This window comes from Arachis hypogaea, chromosome 20 (assembly GCF_003086295.3).
Source record: "Arachis hypogaea cultivar Tifrunner chromosome 20, arahy.Tifrunner.gnm2.J5K5, whole genome shotgun sequence".
NCBI classification, from domain to species: domain Eukaryota; kingdom Viridiplantae; phylum Streptophyta; class Magnoliopsida; order Fabales; family Fabaceae; genus Arachis; species Arachis hypogaea.
Genome location: NC_092055.1, coordinates 133,679,984 through 133,706,777, shown reverse-complemented (window position 1 = coordinate 133,706,777; position 26,794 = coordinate 133,679,984). Strand labels below are relative to the sequence as shown.

The following is a 26,794-nucleotide window of genomic DNA, read 5'->3' as shown; positions in this document are numbered from 1 at the left end:
TTAGTAAAAAAAGAGGTACATATTTTGAGATGGATTATTACGATATGATGAGTTGCCTCTTCACTAAAATGCGTTGGTCCTTGCAAACATTTGAGATGAGAGATAGGCAAGTTTCTTCTACTAATTTAATCATACATCACAAAAGATTTGTCTTCATTTGATTCAACCACATGCAGGACTGAAACAATGAAAGACAAATGCATGTACTCTTATTTTATTTTATTCAAATTTATTTCAACTGTGGGGAAGAAAAAAAGGACGAATCTGACGTACCTTACTTATCTAACTTTGTATATAATTTAATTCCAGTCTATACTTTCTTTCAAAATAGCAAAAGACTACTTCGGAGTTCACACCTTTCCGACCAACTCCATCACTAAACAATTCGGTCGGAAAAGAACCAATAACAATAAAAAGAAAAGAAAAAAAATAATGTTTTAATTTATTTATGTTTTTTTATTTCTCATTTTTTTCCATAAACACTTAAATTGTCCTCAAAGAATTTCAAATAGAATATTTTAGTTTTTTAAAAAAATTTATTCTCTAAAAATTTTCAAAAATTAATTCTATAGAATAGATTAATTCTTGCGTTGTTTTGAAGAGAAAGTAATTTATCTTAAAATGATATATATATTATAATAAAATTTATTAAAAATTTATTTGTCCAACATTAAAAATTTGATTAGAAGTGACTTAGGAATTCATTTTTTTTAATGAGATTTATTTTTGAAATTTTTAGAGAATAAAAATTTGTTATGTGCTAAAATATTCAATTTAAATTTTTTTGAGAATAAATTTAATTATTTAGATAATGCCTTTTTTCATAAATTTCTAAAAAAATATATTATAAATGTAGATAGAAACCAGTCAGATTCTTACTCTGCTAAATAACCCTAATATGTGGTGGATAGTTGATAAAGGCAACAAAAACTATAGCAATCAAACGTAGAGTGGACCAACTAGTTTGACCAAAAACCTAATGAATCTCAGAAGTATTTGACTTAGTCAAATCCGGTTAAACATGATGAAACCATGAATGCCAATAGCATTTGGGGGTCCCTTTGATAGAGACTAGCAAGCTATTAACTTATCATTTTGTTTAATATATGTGCTCTTTTTTTTTTTTATAAATATATTACTTAAAAAATTCAATTTATATATTTAATTAATTAAATTTATTTTAAATAATTCGATTGATAATTCACTGATTGAACTATTAACCAATGATCTATTATTTTGACCGAGTCAATTTTGATAACTATGACAAAATGTATTGAAAAATAATGTAGGTTTGAATCTTTAATTAGCTCTTAATAAACATTGAAAGAATTCTTATCGTATATGATTTACAAATATTCTTATCTTGACCTATTATTTACAAATCTAGTTAAACATTTTGGTACAAGGAAAACCCTCGATATAGTGATTCATGAACAATATATTGAGAATTGAAAAAGTTTATAAGCATTATATATCACCCTACAAAGTGAAATTAAGAGTGCGTAAGTATCTCTCTCCTCACCTCAAAGATTTCGAATTCAAATTCTACCACTTGCAACTGAGAAGAAAAATTTAATAAATATGTGAGAAATGTGTGAATGTGTTGTGTGGTATTTAAGATTGGAGATTGTCCAATTCATCTGACAAAAAAAATGAAATCTATTTTATTTTATTTTTTAGAAAGAGTGTGTAGAATCTATAAACGGGTGAGTTATAATGTTTTTAAGTTTATGTGTTCGTACTTCGTACAAAAGAGTTTTGTTACTTTTTTTTTTTTTGGTGTTGTAGATTTTTGTTACTTAAATGAAGACGTACTTCAAGAAACTATCTTGAAAGGCCCTCTTGTTTTTACCTTTTTTATTTATGATATTGCTTTGAAAATCTTTCAAATCTAAAACTGCTTTTGACTTAAAAGGAAGGAATTCTTCCTCTTTTATTAAGTAAATTTAGGAAGTGCCTTTCTTATTTTCTTAATCTCTTTTATTTAAGTCATTCCTCACGAGTTATAAACAAATAATTAATAACTATACGTGAATTATTTAAAAAAAGAAAATATAAAACCGTGTTAATCTTATTTTATAAATAACTACTCTTAATAGGTATACATAAAAAATAGATTCTCTCAATTTTTAATTATTTTATCAAGCGTAATCTCATAAATTATAGATTCTTTAAGTAAAACTAAAAAAATATATAAAAAATATTTTTTAATAAAAATTTATATTTAACAAAATAATTAAGAGCAAAAAATTGAGAGATCCATTCTCTATATATGTATACCTATATATGACACACAAGAAAACCAAAGATATAGGTGTGAATTGTCTAATCCAACATAGTGGAGCTTTTAGGGTTATGGAGTTATTGATTGCATGTGAAAATAAGGAATAGAAAAGAGCCCATTTGTCTAACCTAATAAGGTAATGAATTAGACCTCATTTGTTTTTTATTCACATGCTACCCACTTTGTTAGAATTTCAATTAGAGACCATGTGACTTCCAAGTGTATCCATGGCCCATTAAATTGTGGGGGTTCTCTATTCAACTACTTTCCATTTTCCAATTCAATTATACTTTATTTTTATTAGTTTAGATTATATTTTAGAAGTAACCTTGGCCATCTAATTGGGTTTTTTTTATTGATTTAAATATTTAAAAATCTAATTTAAAAAATGGCCATGTTGAATGGAATTAATATTTTTTTAATATTTGAATCAATAAAAAGCCATTAATTTACATCAAATTTTATTAATTCATACCAAGTCAATTGCACAATCTGTTGGAATGGAGTTACAATCCTTTTTTTTTATATTGATTCACCTAGTAGATTTAGATGCAAAATGTGGATTTTTTTTTTGTTATTTTATAGCTAGAAATTTGGATGAAATTAATTTTCTTTTCACACAAACTATTTATAAAAGCTTACTAGCTAAATAATATAAAATCATTATTAAATTTCTTCAGATGACTTAGATTATGTACATTTACAAAAACTGTATTAAAAAGGTTTTAAAAGTACTTACTTTATATTTTGAAAAACATTGTTTAAAATATTACGAAATATCTTTATCCAAGAATTTTTAAATAAATATTTTCTAGAATTTTTTTCAATAATAGATGAAAATCTCATTCACTTGTAGCTTTCTCTTATTTGGTTTTTGTTTTTGTTTGGTTAGTAAATGTAGATTTTTCTTTCCCAAGTTTACGTTAATTTCAAGCCCAGAAAATGCTAAAGGCCCAGATAATTTTAGTAGAGCCTATATCGAAATCAATCCATCAATGTTTGAATTTTCACCAATTTAGTGATTTACCGACAAAAAAATCATGAACTATCACCCAAAAAAAAAAAAAGAGAAAGAGAAATGTTGAAGTATTTTTGTAGTCCTCACTCCTTAGGATGTATTTAGAATTTCGGAATAGCCCTGACCAAAAAAAAAAAAAAATTTCGGAATAGCGGTAGGATTAAAATCATAGTTATCAGAACCGAATCGATAATTAACTCAGTCAAATTATTGAGTTACTGGGTTAATAGTTCGATCGATGAGTCAGTGGTCGAATCATTTGAATCAATAATAATTAAATAAATATATAAAATTATAATAAAATAAATATTTAAATATTAAAAATAAATAATACTTTTATAATTTAATATAATCACAATATGATAAATTTATAATATAATAATATTAATGAAAGAGTAATTAAATTATATATAAATTGTAATTTAAATTATGTATTCCTATAATTATGAAAAATAAAATACTATTATATCTTTGGTTATTATAATTTATTTTTTATTTAGAATAATTATCATTAATCTTTTTTATAAAATTATTTTAATTGGATGTATTAATTAAAATATACTATTAGTATGGCATGCATGAAATTGAAAAATAAGTATAGCTAATATATAATTAAAGGCACAAAATATATTTAAGACAAAAATGTGGCTCAATAGAAAAGAGAGTGAAAATCAAGGAAACTGTCCTTGCCTCCTTGGTTCGAATTCTGTGACTGATTAATCTTTGGTTGCTGTGGACAAATAAAAAAGATATACGTGTATATATATACTTTTTTACAAGAGATATTTTACTTTCCGAATTAATTTTATCTTATTCTCTGTCTCCAAGAGATCTTATACGTGTATATACTTTTTTCACTCATCCTTCTTAATCTGTGGAATCCCATCAATAATTCTGATTTTACCGTGGTTAATTATATATAATTTTGATGCGCTTTTTTTAATGAAATATTCCATATATATAATTTTTTTTTATAGGATTTGAATATAAAATAACTTAGTAAAAAGATAAATTACTTATAATTATACATATTTAATAAATAAAAGGAGGGAGTAATAATATATACACAATTTCACTGGTATATATAAATAAGATCGAAAAGAGTCTGTATCTAACTTTTTTTATTACAATATTTTCTTTATTTATCCTACTTTTAAAAGATTATCAAAAATTTTTATTTTTTTCCATTTTTCATATTTGAACCCAAACCCATTAGTTAATGAGTTAAATTTTCATTTTTTTAACTAATTTTATATTTATTATCATTATACACATTGAAAAAAAGATAAATTAATAAATACATGAGCTAATATCTATTAATGCACTATGTAAATATATGTTAACCGATTGCACATAACCACGTGTGCAATCATAAATCTTAAAATTGTTCTATACGCACGTCAGAAGTTAGAATTTTATTTTATTTTTTTCATTCAACAAATGTGGTTAGGATTTTAGTGTAGTCAAACAATTTTAGGAAGTTAGGAATGAAAAATGCACATAACTGCTAACGTACATGCTAGAGAGAAAAATTTGTGAAGAGAATAAAGAATTTTTTTGATAAATAGTTAAATAATTATCTAATAAAATGTATTATTTTATTTTTATTAATTTTTTAAAATAAATTATACACTCTATTTCATTCTTTACACACAAGAATTTTTTTTATCATAAATTTCGTCCAATATTAATACTTATTAGCTAACTTTTGAAGAGACTCTATAATATTATTAGGTAGATTTTAATATGACTATAGTATAGTGATTATAGATTATGGTAACTATATAAGTATTGTTAAATTTAGAGTCACATTTTTTTTTTTATATTTTAGTAATATTTTTTTTTTAAATAACACTATTTAAAAAACATAGTTTAACAATATAAAATATTATTTTAATTTTAACAATAATTTTAAAATATTATAATTACCGTAATTATCATCATAATATAGTGATACTAAAATAATTTTTTATTATTATTATTATTATGTAGGAGTGGTACTTGCAAATAAGAAAATAATGATATAGTTGTTTGAGCATTAAGAAACACAGAGAAAACAGAGAAATTAGAGAAAGAAAAGGAACTATTGTATTTTAATTAGAGATAGAATGAATACAAAATTATGTGCTTCATTGAACAATTGTCATAAAATCACTTATGTCAAAAGTTTAAGTTGATAGGAAAAGATAACATGAATGGTTATATCTAACACTTCTTCTCAAGTAAGAGCCTCTTCTAGATTTGTTTAATTTTTGCATAGATTTATTTTTCACCTTTTATTTACCTTATGCTATTTTTTTCACTTTTGGGTTCACTAAGATTTGAATTCTAGATCTTTTGGAAATAAAATTCTGATACCATGTCATAAAATCATTTATCACAAAAGCTTAAACTGATAGAAAAAGATAATATGAATGGTTATATATCTAACAACAATGCACTAGTCACTCCTTTTTATATAACACTAATGCTTTAGCTAACAGTTTCACTACAAAAAAATTTGGATTAAAATGACACTAATTTTACGGTGGTTGCACAAAACTGCCATTTTTTGGCTAATCTCGACGCTTTTAGTCTCTACTAGAATTCGCACGATTTTTGTGGCGGTTTTAGTTGACCCACTATCATTTTCTGTTTCTCTTTTAATTCGGGTAATTAGTGTTGTTGTATATGAGAAATTGTGGGTAATGTGAATGACAAATCCTAATCTCTTTCCACCGTTCATCTCATGCCGTTGTCCTACATCTCAGGTCACTGTCGTTCATCCCCTCGTTGCTGCTCATCTCCTCGTGCTACAAGAAATATTGTTGTTGCTGCCTTCAATGAGCTTCTACGATTTGGTTCTCGATCAGGCTTCGATTTAAAGATTTGTTGCCGCCGCTTAATTCACTGCCATCGTTCATCTTCTCACTACCGCTCATCCCCTCGCCACATCTAGCAACATCATGTCGCTGCCTTCAATGAGCTTCTATGATCTTGTTATAGCTTCGAACTGAAGGTTAGCCATCGCATCTCATCTCCTAGCTACTTTGTTTATCACCTCGTTGGGGCAAGCAACATTATTGCTGCCTTTAGCGAGCTTTTGCAATTTTGTTCTGCCTTCTCTGTAACTACTATGATTACGTGTTCGTTCTCATCGTCGAGAACTTCCTCGAGCATCACCTCCAAACTCTCATCTTCAAGTTCAGCATGGCCAAGTCAATCCAACACACCAAGGTCCTCATTCGCCAGCGCCAAATTAAGTCTTTCTTTATTCTTTTCAATTTTTCCGAAATTTAGAGTTTTTAAATTTGTAATTTTCTATCAATGGTTATTTGTTTTTGCTTATTGTCGAATTAAGAATCTAATTTCCTTAGTTTCTAGGCTTTTGGTAATTTTTTTTATGTCAGATTAACCTCTCAGTATAATTACTCTTAGATATATAATGTCAATGTTACTGAAGGCATAAGATTATTACAATTATATAGAGTGGTTTATTTTAGACAAAGTAGATAAAAATATTTCACTCAAATTACGCAGATAAAGTATTATTCCTTCTGAGCGTTTTTATTTGCTGAAGTAGGAGATCTTATGTTATGTTCTGATTTGGTAATTGAAAGTTAAAACACTTGCCTAATTTACTTTCTATATGCATGTACACTTCATACTGGAAATTCCTAATTGCTTAGAGTTTGATTTTGATTTGTTGATTCAAAATATGATATTTGGCCTTGCCTTGAATAACTGAGTTCACCACCAGTGTGCCATGTTACTGCAAGTGAACTAGATTCCTTGTCATCATAAGTAGTTTGAGTTTATCTTAGACTATATAATATTTGTGTACATTGCATGCTCAGAGAAAGAAAAATAAAAAATCCAATCGTCCTTGTAGTTTCAATCCTTTCAATTTTTCCATTGCTTCTGGTCTTTAAATAAAAATCTCTTAAAGCAATCCAACAGTTTTTGAAATTTCTTTTCCTTCTCATTGTTTGGTTATTTGATGATACCTTTGTGTTTTGGCTTTTGGTAATGAATTTGTATCTATCCAGGTTTCATTTCTACATTATCTAACACTTTGTGACTAATATTAGATACATGAGAAGTAGGCTTACACTAAAGAAGGTGAATGCAGCAATCAATGACAAAGGGCAAAAGAAGCTCGATGTGCTTTCGAATCATGTGTTTGTCAAGGCTTTGGTTAGCAGTGGCCATATGGCAAAAGAAGCTTTAATTTATTTAGTACTTGCTTTGTTTTTTAATTTTTGTTTTTTTTATTGGTTATTAGTCACTCAGTTTTCGAGAGTCGAATAATGCTGGGAATCACCTTATTGCTGCTCTTTCTCTAGTTAGTCTCTTCTTTTTTTTTCTTTAATTTTCTTATCCATTGTTTTACAATACCATCTAAGGATGCTATTAAATGCGTACCTTTAGTATGATTAGTGTAGAAGTTAGATACTTTTAGGGATTTGGCAATATATGATTGATGAATATGTAGGATAGATGAAGTGATACTGAAAATGTGTCCAAGTTAAACTCTTTTTGTCTAGTGAAGTGTGATTATTATATTGATGATGCTACAACTAGTAACTACTGTAAATTTTGAATTTTCAAAGTAAAATTAGAGATAATATGAAGGACTTTCCTGATTTTCAAAGTAAAGATTAGTGAATTGTGATTATTATATTGATAGATGACATATGGTGGTTTGTTTGGATGATGATGATGTGGATAATGGTATCATCATTAGATTTAGTTGTGTTGATCTTGAAGCTTATCATTGGGTAAAAGAAAGGTTTTATGCATAGATTTTCATAAAACTGTTTAGGGAGTTCCATGGATTAAAAGGGAGTATCAAACTGTTTAGGGAAACTTGGAAAGGTGTGCCCACTAGATGTAAAAAGGATTTTCAAGTTGTGCAAAAGAAATCAAGGGAAGTTGGTATTATATCCGGGTTTTGGTTTGTTGATATGACTAAATAGTAGATTGATCTGTTCTTGTATCATTACAGGGTTTCAGAAAATGGAATGAAAGATTCTGTAAATTATTATATCATTTCTTCAAAAAATTTAGCAAAGTCTATTTTATTTATTGGAGCCTTTGGATCTGGCCTTTTTATTCATTGGTAGAGAGGTAATATATTTAACTGTCTTTATTCATTGGTAGAATATGGAGATTTTAAATTATAATGTAACTTTTATCTTTAACTGACTTCTTGCAGAATCTGTTTTTAAATGAATAGGAAGCAAATTTATACGCAAAAATATTCAAAATTAAAATCAAAGTAAGCACTCTAGAAGCAAATAATCAAGACAAAAGAAGAATTGGAGTGAGGAACAGAGATTAACATGACAAAGTACACTAAAAGCTATAATGGAGATTTTATGCTACATGTTAAGACATTTATAATTAAAAGATCATGTTATGTTAGATACTTTATTTGTATAGAAGTTATTACTTTTGATTTTCAATACTAAAAAAATTATATATTATGTTTAATATATTGTTTATGAGTTATATAATATTTTGTTTATGGGTATTGATTTTTTGTTATTGAGAAAGTTTAATCTAAAAATTATGTTTAATGCGATAAAAATGACGGTTAAAATTTGTCTTTTTAAATGATAAAAAAATCACTTTTATCCGGTAAAAAAGGCGGTTTGTAACTGCCATTTTAAACAACATGAAATGTCATTTTAACTCGGTAAAAATAGCGATTTCAAACTCCATTTTAACCAATTAAAAACGCCGTTTTAACTCAGTAAAAACGGCGGTTTTAAACGCCGTTTTAACCAACCAAAATGCTACTCTGTTAGAGTAAAAATGACAGTTCATAAATGCCATTTTAACCAACTAAAAATACCATTTTCATCATAGAAATAACGACAGTTTGAACCGTCATTTTAACCAACAAAAATCGCCGTTTTAACCCTGGAAATAGCGACAGTTTAAACTGCCATTTTAACCAACTAGAAAACGCTTTTATTTAGAAATAATGGCAGTTTGAACCGACGTTTTAAACTATTCAAAAACCACCGTTTTAACTTAGAAAATTGTGGCAGTTTTCATAAAACCGCCGTAATAACTAGAATGACGCCCAAAATTACGTTGCTTTCTGAAACCGCCATTCTTTGTAATAATGGCAGTTTAACCCGTCATAAATATAAAAAAAAATCGCTATTTTTACCATATTTTTTTGTAGTGTTTCTAGAAACATAAACTTAACCGCCAATTATGCACCAATAGACTTAACTAATATTGGCTTTCTTGATTAGTAGAAATTCGAGCAAGTCCTACTTCACTTATCTTTACAGCAAAGAGATTCTGATACTCAAGTCAGAAGAGTTAGAAAAGTAATAAATTTAAGATTATGTGTATTGTAGTACCCTATTCTTTTCAAATTAGGCTTAAGCCTTATTTGAATTATATTGGTGGTTGATACTCAAATTTTTATAAAATTTTTGAAATAAAATCTATAATTTATAAAAAAAATAATGGATAACTAATTTTTATTTTTGAAAGCCATTTGAAAATCGTGAAAGTCTTGATCATTAGAATTGTTACTAGTTGAAAAATATAAGTGGACCTAGTGATATTAACCCGAAAGACAAGTGTACTAAAATATAAAGACAAAAATAATGACAAATTTTACTCATAAAAAGAAATCAAACATCATGGCTACAATTGTAGTCATTCAATAAAGATCAAACAAGACATACAGAAAATTCTAACTCTCTTACTTTGCATAACCATGACTAAAACAATCACTTATCCTCCATTTTTATTTAATATGAATTTTATAGTATATTGATAAAAATATGAATTTTTATCTAGCTCCTAATAATCTTATAGTATACTGATCTTTTCGCCTTAATTGAGTAGCATATTGTTTCGTGCTGCGTTGTTCCTGAAGATGGTATGGGGAGAGGGGTGAAAAACAAAAGTTTTTTAATAGTGTATCTATATGGTGTCATTGTATCCATCCTCAGCCATTCCAAGTTTTAAAATAAAAATATTGATGATGCAATATTGTTCAATTATTACTTTTAAAAGTTCCTATTAATCGGAGTAGTATGACTTCTAGATGCTTCTCACTTACTTATGTTACGACTCCTGTATGTGACTCATGACTGAAATGTCTATAATGTTAAATCATACAGAATGTGAACACAAGAACCTTGATTTGGTTTCCTTTGACATTCTCCTAACTTCTCCTTACTTAAACTGAAAATCATGGTTGACATGGATTCTAATGCAATGCATGAAACTGACCTTAATTTTTCTTAAGCATTCTTTTAACTTTACTTTGCCTTTAGAAGGTATTGAACTCAAATTGCGTATAAAATTGATGGGAGTCTCCTTCCTTTAATGACTGTTCTTATTTCAAAATTTTGTCGATCACTTTTCCTTATCGAAAGTATCACTTCGATTATCTTATCTTTGGAGGTCACTTTTTCTTACTAGAGGATCATACCCTCAATTCTTTAATGCACAGTTATTAAAATATTAAATGTCTATGTAATAAAAAGACTATATCATGACATACAATGACGACATCCGTATTCACAAATATTTAATATGTGACACATAAAAAATAGTATAAACCCTTACCACCAGTAAAATTTGTGAAAATCCTATATATATATATATAGTAAATAATCATGGTTCATTAGCAAAGATAGATTTGTTTCAAGATAAACTTTGTATGTGCTTTAATGTAAGTATGAATTTTTGGCTAAAGGATAGATTTCATTCTTCTAAGTATATGCATGAGATTAAGATTTGAGGTGATTAGGTTTTGGTTAGAAACTAACAAATCATAAACCATTAATAAAAAACAATACAAAGAACAAATAAATAATGAGTTATGATGATTGAAATATTTTACTCGATAAACTCAATATAAATATAGAGGTTGCAGAAGATATGAATTTTATGCAAATCTATGAGTTCATGTTCTTTATTATAGAGAAAAATCTTCATATTCTTGGTCTTCATAGTTAGCATAGCTCAGAGAGGATATCTTCTCACACAATATATGATTGAAATTTGTGAATAGTTTAGTAAAAGGGTTTAGAATAATTTTAAGAAAGTGAGACAAGATTAGGATTTTTCTTATAATAAAGTGGAGAAAGTATATGAATAACAATCTGTAGAGACAATAAAAGAAAGATGAGATATGCCACTTATAATTTTTTTTAGAAAAAAGAAATAAAATGAGAAATGAAGGACTCAAATGGTTTTAGATATGTGCATATTGCATTAGAAGAATTGATGAGTAAATAAAGAGTAAACAAAAAGAAAAGAAGTAAAATCGAATAAAAAGATGCATTGAAATTGAAATAGAAAATAAAAGGATAGATTGAAATTGAATAAAAAAAGAATCACTCTACTTTCTATCCAATTTCTTGATGCGACAAGAAACAGACTCCTCAACTGAATCGAAGGGACTCGCTTAACCTTCTATCCAATTACCCGATATAACAAGAAAAAGACTCACTCAACCTCACTTGTTCACACCATAATTTTATCGCAAAACCAAAAGGAGGGTTTTCAAACCTCTAATTAGGTTAAAGTAAAAAAAAAAATCCTAAGCCCATAACATAAAGCTTAATTTGGTAACTAAATAAATAAAATAAAAATATATCAAACTAAATTGAACATTCTAAAAATATAAACTAATAACTTCTAAAGAATACTTGATATCTTCGTATCAAGAACATTTGAAGCACGTAAAAATATACTCGCGTTTAGGTGAAATCTTCAATCTAAATCGTTACTTTGAAAGCCCTATAAAGCTTTTTGCGTTTGAAATTTGGAAATACCTATTAGATACAAATTTATAGAGATTTGAGTTACTTTTAAAACGAATTTTGAACCAAGTCAATCGAATAACTATAGCTTTGAGATATTTGCGAAATATTGTTAGTATGTTAGGCTGGTTGGTTGCAACACGATTTTCTACTGTGAACTTGTAATAGATTTATCTAGCTAATTGAATTTGAATTTGATTGTGTACTAAACTTAAAGAGTAAATCTAGTTTTCTCATATTTTTGTAATCAAAGATTATTCAAATCCAATAATTATGAAATTAGTTATGACTATATTTTGAAGGATTGTTTATTGTCGGTTAGGATTTTACTAAGGGACGTTCTAAAGTGCTGATGGTAGTTATCATCATGTGATATGGACCATAGGTGTCGCAGATGGATTCTGACACGTGGTAGCATATAGCGCGGAACGGAGCTCCATGAATATGGCCAGAGTGATGGAACGTTGGGTTTATTTCATTTTTTCGTTTGTTATTTCATACATTTAATTACTAATTAGTGATAATGAAGTATTTTTAGATTAAGAAATAGGATAGGCCAAGGGTTTTGGGCCAGAATACTTTTGTTTTTTTTTTTTAATAGGGTATGAATTAAGATAGACAATTCTCCACTGCCAAAAAATGGAGATAGGTTCCTAGCTTCAAGGTAGAGTATTGGGCGTTATGTTCTTAGGGAAAGGCGGCAGAACAGCAGGAAGGTGAAACCCTAAGTCTTTGTGAGACACAAGTGGGAAAAGGCATAGTGTTGCTAGCACATACAAATAGAAACTGCACCATCTTTCCTTTCAATTAGGTTACGGCAGATCCTCTCAGGCCCAACCCTCTCTCTATCTCTCACTAGAGATGACCGTCACCAATCACCAGCCTCAAAGTCACGTTGGCCCGCTTTGAGTATCTTGTGTTCGACTGCTTTTCGACGCTCGTCTGGTGGAATTGGACTGTTGAAGATGCTTCACGCCGATGGTGCTGCACACACTATGACGACGACCCTAAACCAACAATTGAAAATGGATTTTCTCTTCTTTTCTTTTTTAAATGGTCATTTTTTTTGTTTGTTTAAAATGGTCATTTCTTTTCCTGGCATATTTTTGGCATAATATACTTTAACATTACTCTATCTTTTAATGAGACCTAATTACCATTATCTTAATACAATCTAGTCTATCTCTGCCAGACAAAAAAAAAGGCCTAGTAACCATACTTTTTCTGGAGTCCAATTTTTTTTTTCATTACATAATTTCTTAAACAAATATGGACACTAAGTTCAAATAGAAATCATGATCCTCCATTACAAGACACTCAATCCAGTCATCTTATAGACATGTGTTATTCTCGTTGTGTGACATCTACCGTTAGCATCATATGGTGATTTATATTGTCAATACTATAGAATTTTCTTTTTACTAAAACTAGTATTTTCATATTTTTAGATTTCAAATTAGATACGTTAATTTTTCAGGTACATTATTTTTTAATTAATTATTGAATAATAAATATGATTCAGTCACAAAAAAAATATGATTCCAAAAAAATTGGAATGTTACCTATATTATATCTGAGAGAGATGAAAAACTCCCTATTATACAACATGTATGTTAAAATATAAAAAAAAAAATATATATTTTTTTTATAATAATGATGATCAGATCTTTTCTTTTTAGGAAGATCCTCTCAACGGTGTGAGACCGCAATTCGAATATCTTATACCTAAGTCGTTTGTTTGGGATTCGCTTCGTGCTATTGAGTCGTGACAAGATCTAGACTGGGTGGATTAGGCTACCCTGCAATTATTATTATTGTATATTGCTTGGAAATTCCTTCTTTTTGAGAGTAGGGAAAAAAAAAGTAAAATGGAGGAAGATATTAGGCAAACTAACGTTTCATAAAATATCTTATGGAACGTGATGATCATCAAATATCTCATGCATTCAATAATTTTGGCATACGATATTATAACAATCACATTTCTCTCCATTATATCAAACATTCATTACTTGCATGGTAGGATGTACTTCTGCTTGTTAAAAGAAGTGCTATTTACACTCAATTTTCAATCGCTCTAGTAATAAGGACACCTTCAATTATAGTCATATGAATTTAGTTTTGATGTAATAATCAATATTATAGAATTTATATAGTCATCTAATAATTATCTTGCCTAATACATTAACAAAAATTTATTAAGTCTTACAATTGCTTCGTTCGTAATTCAAATAAAACAATGTGCTTTGTTAATTGTGTCAAATAGTATTCCTATAGACTATAGTAACAAGTTTATTTGGGTTCAAGGTTTATAACTATGCAATAATTGCGTTAAAATTCATAAATAAAAAATTTATTATCCAAACATTTGTTGTATTTGATTGTTTTTAAAATGTCCTTTTATGATGATGAAATAACAATGTATATGTATGAATGTGTTCTCCGGAAATTAAAATTGTAATGGAGATAGATAATATTATATTTTGGAATAGACATATACCAGATTGAGCATTAACATATACCTGAAAGTTCGTTCAATTCCAGAGGTCATATATGCCTAACATCTCCACTTTTGTTTGTAGCACCTCACATGGAAAATATCTAATACATTCAAGAAAGTGCTGTTTTCTATCTCTTTTTATGAAAGCTAGCTATGGGGCACAACTAGTATCTTCCAAATATCTTCCCCCCCTTTCCACATTCTTCATTCTTAATCTTAGTTCTTGATTAGCATAAAACAAACATTCATATATAGTTTCAAGTTTTATATATACATCAAATATTGTTTATTACTATTATCACTATATATGCTAAGGTATGTGCCCTTCTCCTAATTATTCATTTCTAATCCATCAATCTATGTTATATATGTATTTTTGTTACTTTCCAATTTCAATTGCATCAATTACTCCATATAAACTTTAACTATGTATTTAGGGAATTCATATATATGGCTACGATATTAGTTATTATTTTTTTTTTTAACATTTAGAATTTAGTATCTAAAATTAATTTTAAAAAAAATTAGTTGATATTAGTCGAAAAAATTGGCTCCATATTTTGGTAACTTAATTATTGTGTTTTCATTACTACATACTTTAATTAATTTTGGTTTGATACATTTCATTATTCATTTTAGTAATCAATACAATTGCATTGAAGAAGCAATGGAAAGATCACACTGATTAAGAAACATAATAAACATATTTATTTTTAATGCGTGACTTAATTTCTTTTCCAACTTTTGTTTTAGGCCTTTTTCAAGTTTTGAGCTATGCGGTGGCTAGCTATAATAAGTTTAAATCAACTTTTAATAAGTAACTAATGAAAGTTCTTTATTTCAACAACCAACATGATTAGACATGTGGACCGTTATAAATGTGTTCAAAGTGATCTCAAACGACATTAATTAGTGGATTTCATTTTTAGGTTTAGTGATTGTTAGTTGAAAGAAGTTGCCAAAACTAGTTATAATAATGCCTTAGCTTTAAGCATATGAAACAAAAAATAAAGAGAAGAGGAAATAATATAATAATAATGGTGGTTAATTAATTTCTAGGATGATTGTGAATTTTAATTTATACATCATCATATTTTATTTCCATTTGTTATAAACGACACATGGTTGTTGCACACTAGGGAAACTTACTAGCATGCATAATATGGTAGAAAAATTTGACAAAGAATATTCAAGAAACATTATTATTGTCTTGGTCATCATCTATTATTTATATAGGAGAAAATTTAATTCAGAAACGGCTCATTACCAAAATAGAAAAAAGAAAAAAAAAATTGAACAAAGTTGGGGGGGGGGGGGGTTTGGTTTAGCGTAAAGGGTTCAAATTATTATGGATATTTTCTACGATCTTGATTGGATATCAAAAATATCATCACACCAAAAAGGAAATAGAAATTAAAGAAAGAAAATAAATAAAAAAATAATCCAACAATTTTCTCATCATATTAATTTGTTGACTAGTAGTTTATCAACAACAAGCAAATAATCCTGGCTCACACATAATTATATGACAAAAAATATTAATTAAAATTAAGAAAATACAACTTCCTAATTATATTCGGATTAAAAATTAACATTGCTTTAACCCTTTACACACATAAAATTAAGAACATACTACTCTAGCTAGAATAATACCAATATTAATAGAGTGAAATAATGAATGTTAAAATCCCAAATCTTAACACCAAGGAAAATAAAATAATTAAGCAAGTCCACAGAATATTTTACAACCATTTCTTTTTTTTTTTTTGTTTATAAAAAAAAAAAGAGGCATTACAATTTTTTAAAAGTGGTCTCTTTCTAAGAAGTTCCATTATTAGAGGGTGGTGGTGAAGAACACTCACACACTACTTCAGTCTCAACCTCTCTCTTGTGGAAGCTTCTATGGCAGCCGCAAGCGGCGCAGGCGAGGGCAGCCCCTGTCCCCTCCTCGCCGCTTGCCATGAACTCCCTGCAGCCATCGACCGCGTAGCCGCCTACGCTCGCGGCGTGGTTCTTCTGGCACTCACCATATTTCACCGTCCTAACACTCCTTGTTGGCTCCTCTCTTCTCAAAACTACTTGGCGCTTCCTCATTCTATAGAACTATTCCGAGACGAAGAAGAAGGAAAAAGAAGGAGGAGAAAAATGTTGAGAATTTTAATTTGTTAGTGTTTGTGTGAGTTTGGTGAATTGAAAATCAAGTAGAGGCATATATAGAAAGAAATCTGGTAAAGAGAGAGAAAGAAAAAGTGAGAGAGAGCCCTAACCCTAGAATGTGTATTTATAAATAAAACTCTTATGAATACAATCATGTATTAGTGGACACAGCTCATAACCACTATTTCAAAAAAAAGAAAAAGAGAAATATTTAGTGTGTACAATTCAATCATGTAATGCAGTAATTCTTTGAATATTATTGGGATCTTGTACTAAACTGAGAAATTAAATCTTGGAATTAAATTTGAAATCAAAGAATAATCGAGTAAATTAGTTAAATTATGATATATTTATATTGTAACTTTTTTGATTTTTTGAACAACTGATACGTGAAAAGTGAGTATTTAAATTAATTAAATAATAATAAATTCTTAAAAAAGCTGATTAAAGTTTCAATTTTAAACGATAAGTAACATTTTTTATCTTAAATATATATTGTCTAAATCTTCAACAAGCTAGTAAATAATTCTTTAAATAATTATCGAAAATAAATCATCTTAAGTTAGTCGAATGATCAGTTTAAACATCTGTTTAAATAAGTATATACCAGGGATTGAAATTATGTTTTATGTATGCGATAATTTATTGGCGAACGATAAATTTTTATTTAAAATTCATATCCACAAGGAATTAATCTTTTAATTTATCAAGTTAGGAGATGGCCTGAAAAATTAATAAAAAAAGTTATGAAAAATAATAACATGGGTGAACTTGACTTTGTTTCCTTCTACGGATTAATGGCAACCGTTTAATTTTATACGTTATCGTTAACATTCAATCAAGTGTTGTACATAGGCAAAAGGTAATTTCTTTATTAAGATAGTAGACTTGACAGTTATACATAATTACATATCAGTAATAATTTTTTACCTTTTACTCTTTTAGTATATAAAAATTAAATTCTTAATTTGGGTGCAGTATATATATAATAATATGTGAAATTAAAAATATTATGTGTATACTAAAAAATAAATATTATATATTTACATATATACATATATTATTTTATATTTTTTTAATATATATTTTATTTTATATAAATAATTAATTTTTAGTCTACACATCATTTTGATTGAAAAAAAAAGTTATGCTACATGTATATTAAAATCAGCCACCAAAGTCAGTTATTAGTATAAAATACATATTAGAATATAAATACACGTTGAAAATGAATTAAATCACATATATATTTATACACAAATATATTGATGGCTGATTTTAGTGGCTGATTTTGATATACAAATAGTATTTTTAAAAAAAAAAATTCAGCATTAATTGTACTTAAAGTAGGTATGAGTGGGAATTTTACTAATGAAAATCAAGTAGCTAGGTAGCTTAGAGTAATTTCACCCCGTGATGAACCAAGTTGATGAATTTGGTGAGACAATGGCATTGAGTTGAACTTTAATAAATTAACTAGAAAAGCAAAAATAAACAAATAAAAGTTTAAATAAAAGGGTACTGAGCGCAATCAGTAATATAAAACGCCAGTGTACAATTTTCTATAATTACAAAATTTCCATCCTATTCACCTAATTCACTGTTCATAATAAGGTATCAATTGAAATCATCAAATAAATCCAAAAATGATTCCCTCAAATACAAGGGAAAGCTCAATAATAATTAATCAGTGATGGGCTTAAATTGGGAAGAAAGCTTTTCATATTTTTTCACCCAAAAATAATGACGGGGTTAGCTAGCAATAAATAAAATAAATAAAGATTGTTCTGTCTCTTGAATTAAATTACTAATGGTCACTTTATCATTTATTTGTAGTTGGATATCAAAGTTCTAAAAATTGAACTAGAGATCAAATTGATAGAATTAAAAATTTAAATATTTAATCGAAATTAAATCAGATATAATAAAATAATATATTTATATATAAAATATATAATTTCTAAATTTTTTATATTTTATTATTTTATATCAGTTAACCGTTAAAAAATTATACCAATTTAACCGGTTAATTGATTATTTTAACAGATTTATTGCTAATTAATTTTTATCTTAAACCGAACTAATTTGGTATTCAATTTCTGATTAATTCAGCCGAATTTGTCAATTTGGTCCGGTTCTTAGAACAATAGTTGAAAATCACATAATAGTCATTAGTAAAAATAGAAAGATATTAGATTAAGTAGTTACTCAAAAAGTTAAAACTGATATATTTTGGTCTTGGCAGTCAAAATTCTCATTCAAAGATGATGTAGTAAGTTAACTACTAACATGGCAAACTAAAATACTCATGTGAAAAATACCTTATGTCTTCTTTTTTTTTTCTACCTTATGTCAATATTAAACTTGCCATGCTATAATTTAACATAGAAAATTAAAGATTAAACAATTTAAAATTTTATTATACTAAAAAAAATTATGTCGTATATATTATTATTATTATTATTATGGAGTGTATATATATGGAATTTGAATGGGCCTAATCTGTATATCCGATGGTATCCGAATTTAATATTTTTTGTGGGGTGCATTGATACGATGGCAATAAGATTTGTCGAGAAGTGGTATATGTCTTCACCTAAAAACGTGAAGATGATAGGTAAGGTTTGCCAAACCCTGTACGACCAAAAATTCAGAATGATTCCTTTAATTAATTTGTTGTTTGCATGTACATGTTGCTTTCTGTGTTGTAGGATCCATCATCCTTTCATCAATAAAACCACTCTTCCCCAGTTGCATTGTCTTCTTTAATTTATATAAATCTTATTTTCTAATTACTACTTCATACATAAAATTGGTGTTTCAATTGCCAAAAGCTTCATACATTTTTCAAGAGAGACATTATGTGAGACCAAATCTTTCATTTTAATTAATTTCTCCCAAATATTGGAAGCCTGCATGTCTCATTTTAGTCTTCAAAATTTTAAAAGATTCCAATTTTATACAATCAAGTTCATTTTGTTCACTCCATATTCAATGAAATAAAAGATTATATTTTTTTTTCGTTATTATAAATCTCACATCTATCAAGCATAAAATCTCTAAATAATTTATAAATGTGAAATATCTCTTATTTTATAAGTTATTTTTTGAAATTAAATTAGACCCGTTCAATTTTAATTCTAATATAATATCAAACAGAAAAAAAATAATATTGTTATATTTTGTTTAGTGATAAAATAAAATAAATTATAAAAATTTAATTTATTCTTATTTTATTATAAAAAAATTAAAAATTATATAATAATAAAAAATATAATTATAAAAATTTAATAAAAAATAAAAAATAAATTATATTTATATATTTTTTATTAAAAAAAATATAAAATACACTAATTTAATATCTCTAAACATAATATATCCAAATAGCGTAGCTAATGTTTTTAGACTATCTATCTACAAATATCTATACGTTCTAGATGATCATTACTGAATATTAAAAAAAAAGTGTATTATACGTCTTATATTTATTAAAAATAAAATTTTTAAATAATTTATAATATACAATATTTTATCTCTTATTCTATAATCTAGTTTCTGAATTGAATTAGGCCCCTCACTCTCAGCTATTTTGTCTCAATACTATGAATCTTTCCTGTTATTAATTTTCGTAGGTCTTTTGTCTTTAAGAGACTAAGCGTTAGTCAATTATTCTTGACGCGTCATATTCCGAAAATCTCAAAAAGTATCTTTTTGATGATAAATTATTATATTTTGTAGGTTATTTTTAGTATTTATTATTTAACATTGCATGCCATGTGGCTGACATGTATTGGTTGATATATCACTTAACAAGATATATATCAACTTATCAAGTACCAACAAATAGTAAAAGTTGATCAATAATATTAAAATAGCTTACAGAATATTACTGTAAGAACTAAATTATAATTTTAAAAATTTCAAAGCTAAAATACAGCATGCTTATAATTTCAGAGAAAATTGAAAATTTATTCGATACTTTGTTCGTTGACCTTTGAAAATAAGAAAGTAGATATCTAATAAATATAGTATAATGAAAAAGATACGAAATATTTTTTTTCTTTAGTTAAAGTTTAAACACCGACGTGCCACTAAACTGTACGAGTTTCTCAATTTATTACTGTTAGTCTGTTAAGATAAAAAATACTTATACTTAAGTTTTTTAAAAAATAATATTTTTTAAATAAAAAATTACATTTAGTTGTTTTCCTATAAAATTAATAGTTAAGAATCGTTAATAATAATTTAAAAAAATAAAAATACTAAAAAATTATCAAAATTTATTATTTTTTGACTATTATTTTTAGTCATCAACCTAATTTTTTTAATTTAATAATTCAATAACATTTTCATATTTTTAAATATTAATAAAAAAATAAAAAATTTCGATAACCTTCTAAAAAAAAAAAATAATGTAAGATTCAGTAGGTATACTTATGTGCATATTTATTATATCTATTATATATCTCTAATTTTAAAGTCAAAATGTATCCATGTTATTTTTTCATTGCAATTAGAATTAAATCTTTTCTTTCAAAATTAAGGAAATTTTCTCTCCTCCTTACTAATTTTACAATTAAAATGTGCCAAATGTCACTCTCTCATTGTAATTGAAATTAAATCCTTCCCTCTAAAATTAAAGAATTCTTCCATCCTCCTTACTAATTTTACAACCAAAATATGACACATGTCACTCCCTCGTTGCAATTGAAATAAAATCTTTCCCTCAAAAATTAAAAAATTCTCCTCTCCTCCCTCTTCCTTTCTCTATTTCTCTCATTCCTTCAACCACTCTATCTATTTTATATATAATTATTACTAATTTGACAATCAAAATGTGCAATATGACATTCTTTAATTGCATTAAAATTAAAATTAAAATATTAAAATAAAAATTGAAATATACCTATATTATGTATCATATATTACTATCTAATTTAATAATCAAATGTGTCTCATAACACTCTCTTATTAAAATTGAGAGAAAATATTTTTTTTTCAAAATTAATAAACTCTCTTCCTAAATTCTCTCATCTTCCTCTCTCCATTTTTCTATTTCTCTCTACTATTTTTACTCTATATATAATTTATATTTTTATATTAGTAATTTGAAAAATCAAAATATGTTATCCGATATTTTTTTACAATTAAAATAAAAAATTTTCTTCCAAAATTAACAAACTCTCACTTTCAATATCATTCTTTATTTTTATCTTTCTCTCTCTTTTCTCTCATTCTCTATTTTTCTATCTTTCCATTCTACAAAAAATAAAATTAACGAAATAATATAATTTAAATAAAAAATATTATTATTATTGTTATTATATACATAGTTTTTTAGTTTTTTATTTAGTTTTAAATTTTCACCGCTTATCTTTTTAATTTATATTTTTATTTTTCTTCTTTCAAATATTTATTACATATAATTTTGAGAAAATATTAATGTTATAATTAAAAGTTAGAATCAAGATTTAATTATTTAAAAAAAATTAATTTTGAGTTAATTTTATAACTATTAGTATAATTTTTTTATACTAATATCTAATTATATTTTTATACAATAGAGGAAAAAAATATTATTTTTATATAACAAGTATAAAAATTAATTATTTTTATTTGTGCAACAGACTTTAACAGTTAACACCTAATTAAATGTAAAAGTATACACGTTAAATTGTTTTAAATTTTAAATAACGAATGTTAAAATTAATTATTAATAAAAAATTAGACTTTTTTCTATAAAAATAATAAATAAAAATCTAATTATTTATTTTTTATCTATAGATATCTTAGTTTTTTTAGCCAAATACTTTTGTTAATTTATAATTTTTTTTTATAAAAGTAGTTTACTTTTATAAATCTTTTGTGTCATACATAGTCTATACTATAAAAAAATAAACCATAATTTTAAAAAATTTATATTTCCATAATATTATTACAAATAAAAATACTAGTTCTACTTTCTAAACCAAAAATAAAATCTCGTGTGGAAGAGATCTTAAGATTTATGGGTCTTTTCAATAATTTATAAAAATTTTGACTATTCTATTTTGGAAAAGTTTGATTACTCTACTAGTGCAAAGTTTTGATTATTTTGTGGGGAAAATTTGATTGTATTGTGATAAATTATTTTGATAGAAAAAAATGTACAATACAAATATTTGATAATAACAAAAAAATAATTTAAATAATTTAAATTTATCTCATTTAATTAATAAATACTAAATAATACAAGTTTAGACTAATTTTTTATTATCTTTCTAGCCTTACTATATATACAAATACGTAGTAATATGATAGATTTCTAATATTTAAACTATCGTTAATATTATGGAAACAAAAAATAATTAACTCAAAAAATCTAAATTTATCTTATTTAGTATTTATGTATTGCAGAATGTATTAAATAAAGTAAAAAAATAATAAGTTTTAATAATTTTTTACTAATATTTTTTGTTACAAAATATTTTCGTTAAACTATGAGTAATGCTACATATCCAGAAAGTGGCAGAGCTAGTTAATGGAAAGAAGGCAAGCCCCCAAATTAATAATTTGTACATATTAATTCTCTAATTTTTCCGTTTAATTTTCACTTAATTTTTAATTTTTCTCTCTTCTTAACTTATATTTTTTATGTTGGCTTTTTCTAAAAAAATTTTAGCTTTATTTTTTATTCAAATATTTTTATGAACCAAAACTAACTAAATTAAATAATAAAATTTAAAATAATAATTATAACTGATTTTTATTATATTATATTAAATTAATTTATTTAGATTTATTTAACAAAAAAGTTTAAACGTACAGTATTATTCTTAAACTATTCATATATGCTTTATGCTCTCACTCTTAGAATCAATTACTCCTTCCATTATGGTTACGATAGAGTTCATTAACATTTTTATATAGTTCAATTATGTTGTAGCGTTTATTTATGGAAAGTAATCAATTTAACCTTTGAAAAACAAGGGGACAAAGTTGTAGTGATAATTATGAAATATTCTAAAGTAACCATCCTTTACAGTACATATGACTTCGGAATTGTCATCATTATGTAGTCTAGAAGAGCTAATTGCAGCCACCTAATTAATGCATATAAACATAGGTTTATTGAAGATTTGAAGTACACTCTCTTTTTCAGATGCCTTTAAATGGAACATTAAGCTAATTTTGGAGTCTTAAGTCATTATAATACGCTAAACTAATTAAATTTAGAGAAAAGCTCTACATCCATGTAAAAATTACATAGATGATATCCATGTAACTTTCACTCTACGTTCTACACTCCTGCTTGTTTTACACGCGCCTCTTATAATCTAGATAACGAATTCTTATTTTGCGTTATCAACGTTTCTTAACGTAAACTTTTTCATACAACGCAAATCTCTTTTGCATTCTTCTTCTTCTTCTTCTTCTTCTTCTTCTTCTCCATCCTAATTAAATTCGTTGTTCTCCTCTTTCACGTTTTTCTTCTTTGCATTATGGATTTGGATTGATTCAACGCAATTATCTTTGGCGTTCATCTTCTTCTTCGTTTTCTTCTTCGATATGCACTTTTGAATTGAAACAATGAATGAATCAACTTCAAATCAGTTGAATGAGTGCGATTTTGATGATTCTTCTCAAACGCATCAATTTGATGAGGTTTGGATTATTGAATTCTGAATCGAATTTAATGGAATGAAATTTCTTATTTTATTTGAAGTGAATTGAATGGACTCAGGTGATCTACATCTGAATTGAATTCAATTGAATTGATAATATGTAACTGTGAGTAATTGTAAGTGTCAATAATTGTGAGTAACTCTGAGTAAATGTGAGTAACTTTTCGGTTCAGTAAGTACTAAAGAGGTGGTTCATCACTTTCATATTTTTGGTTTGGTCCGTAGAAAGGAGTCTAACAAAAATTAGACCAATATGTTCTGTTTTCTTCCCTAAGCACTATATAATTGTTTCACCGTAATTAAGATTTCAGTTCGCTATGAGTACTGTGTTTGGTTCACCATGAGTACTGTGTTCGGTTCATTCTGCACTATTCAAAACCCTTCTTCCTCACCTTCTACTGCTTCTTCACCAGAGAGAGAAGGAGGAAAAGACAAAAAAATACAGCAGCAACAACAACAAAAGAATGACGATAGGATTTCAGGGTTTAGGGTTTTAGGGTTTAGGGTTTATGGGTTCAGGGTTCAGTGTACAGGGGTTCAGTGTGTTTCAAACTTTCAGTTCGCCCCGTGTATTAATATCGGTTCACCGTGTTCATGGTTGAGGGTTTAGGGTTTAGGGTTCAGGGTTCAGGGTTTTAGGGGTTTGGGGTTTACGGTAAGGTTCAGGGTTTAGGGTTTATCATTTAGGGTTCAGAGTTCAGTGTTCAGGGTTTGAGTTCAGGGTTTAGGGTTTAGCGTTCAGGGTTCAGAGTTCAGAGTTTAGGGTTCGAGTTCAGGGTTTAGGATTTAGGGTTTAGGTTTTAGGGTGTAAGATTTAGAGTTTAGGTTTTAGGATTTTAGGGATTTAGGGTTTATGGGTTCAGGGTTCAGTGTTCAGGGTTCTGGTTTTAGTGTTTAGGGTTTAGGGTTTAGGATTCAGTGTTTAGGGGTTTATAATTTTTTGGTAAATAGGAGAGCAATTTGGATTACTTGTTTGAAACGAATCAAACTGACAAAGTTTGGATTATTCAATTTTAAATCGAATTGAATGGAATGCAATTGCTAATTTGAATTGAATTAAATGGACGGAGGTGTACTGAATTGAATTGATAATATGTAAATTGTAGGCAGAGTTATTTGAATTTGATTTTATATAATGAATTATGTTTCGTTCACTCAGTACTATACAATTGTATTGTTTTCGGTTCACCATGAGTACTATGTTCGGTTCAAGATGAGTACTGTGTTCGGTTCACCATGAGTATTGTGTTCAGTTCATCATGAGTACTGTGTTCGGTTCACTATGAGTACTGTGTTCGGTTCATTCTGCAGAAAGCTGTTTGAATTTGATTTTATATAATGGATTATGTTTCGTTCACTCAGTACTATACAAATGTATTGTTTTCGGTTTACCATGAGTACTATGTTCGGTTCACCATGAGTACTGTGTTCGGTTCACCATGAGTACTGTGTTCGGTTCATTCTGCACTATTCAAAACTCTTCTTCCTCACCTTCTATTGCTTCTTCACCAGAGAGAAGGAGGAAAAGATAAAAAAATACAGCAGCAACAACAACAAAAGAATGATGATAAGGAGAAAACACGTGAAGAGGAAGGAATGCGAAAAAGGAGGAGAAGGAGGAACGCGAAGAAGAAGGCGAAGAAGAAGAAGATGCTCCGTGCGTAAACGAGTGTGAAAAGAAGAAGAAGAAGAGAAGAAGAAGCGCGGAAGAAGAAGGAGAAGAAGAAGCGTGGGGGAGAAGAAGCGTTGGGCTATTTCGTGTGTATTGGGCGCGTGTATTTCACATTTCATTTAATGGTATTGGGTTTTTTTGGTGTTGGGCTAATTTGGTTACATAGTTACATGGATGTGTAGCATCCCCGTTAAATTTATCCTTGTGAAGTTATGATTATGATTATTGGTGGCTAAATTAGTCACACTAATATTTTTTAAATAATTGCCATTTTATCTTTAATTTTAGCCAAATGCATGTATAATCATTTAAGTTTAGTAAAAATTTGTATTGATTGTGAAGTTTCACATTGATTTGAGAGAAAAATAAAATGTCTTGTAAAAATGTGATTACGAATACTCAATGTAAAATGTTTTGATGGGTATCAGTGGCTAAGAGAAGGGGGGTTGAATCTTAGCCCCCTTTTCGCTTGATAATACTTGCTGATCTTTGAAACCAACTTAGGAAACTTTTTGTCTTTTTATCTCGTCACTAGCCACGAGACTTTTTCTTTTGTCTCGTCCCTAGCCACGAGACTTTTCTTTTTGTCTCATCACCTGACACGAGATATTTTTGGTTTTTGCTCCTGTGCAGTAGAAACAGAAATGGAGTAGAGAGTAGAGAAAATTACACCCAGATATATCCTGGTTCAGCTGCTAAGTGCAGTGCAG

The 26,794-nt window shown here is 27.3% G+C and overlaps 1 protein-coding gene and 1 long non-coding RNA gene across 2 annotated transcripts; one reads left to right on the top strand and one right to left on the bottom strand.

The window, feature by feature from the left end:
* The first annotated feature begins 5,902 nt into the window (after nt 1–5,902).
* LOC112786927 (uncharacterized) lies at nt 5,903–7,858 on the top strand. Its single transcript, XR_003194372.3, has 2 exons — nt 5,903–6,300; nt 7,373–7,858. It is a non-coding gene; the product is annotated as an uncharacterized lncRNA (long non-coding RNA).
* Nucleotides 7,859–16,129: 8,271 nt separating this feature from the next.
* On the bottom strand, nt 16,130–16,858 carry LOC112786671 (mini zinc finger protein 2-like). Its single transcript, XM_025830033.3, has one exon. It carries the CDS (start codon nt 16,683–16,685, stop codon nt 16,410–16,412), a length of 276 nt encoding a protein of 91 aa, XP_025685818.1. The 5' UTR covers nt 16,686–16,858; the 3' UTR covers nt 16,130–16,409.
* Nucleotides 16,859–26,794: the final 9,936 nt, after the last annotated feature.

Excerpts from the sequence above, each read along its gene's own strand:
- LOC112786671 (XM_025830033.3), bottom strand. The coding sequence starts at position 16,685 with ATGAGGAAGCGCCAAGTAGTTTTGAGAAGAGAGGAGCCAACAAGGAGT.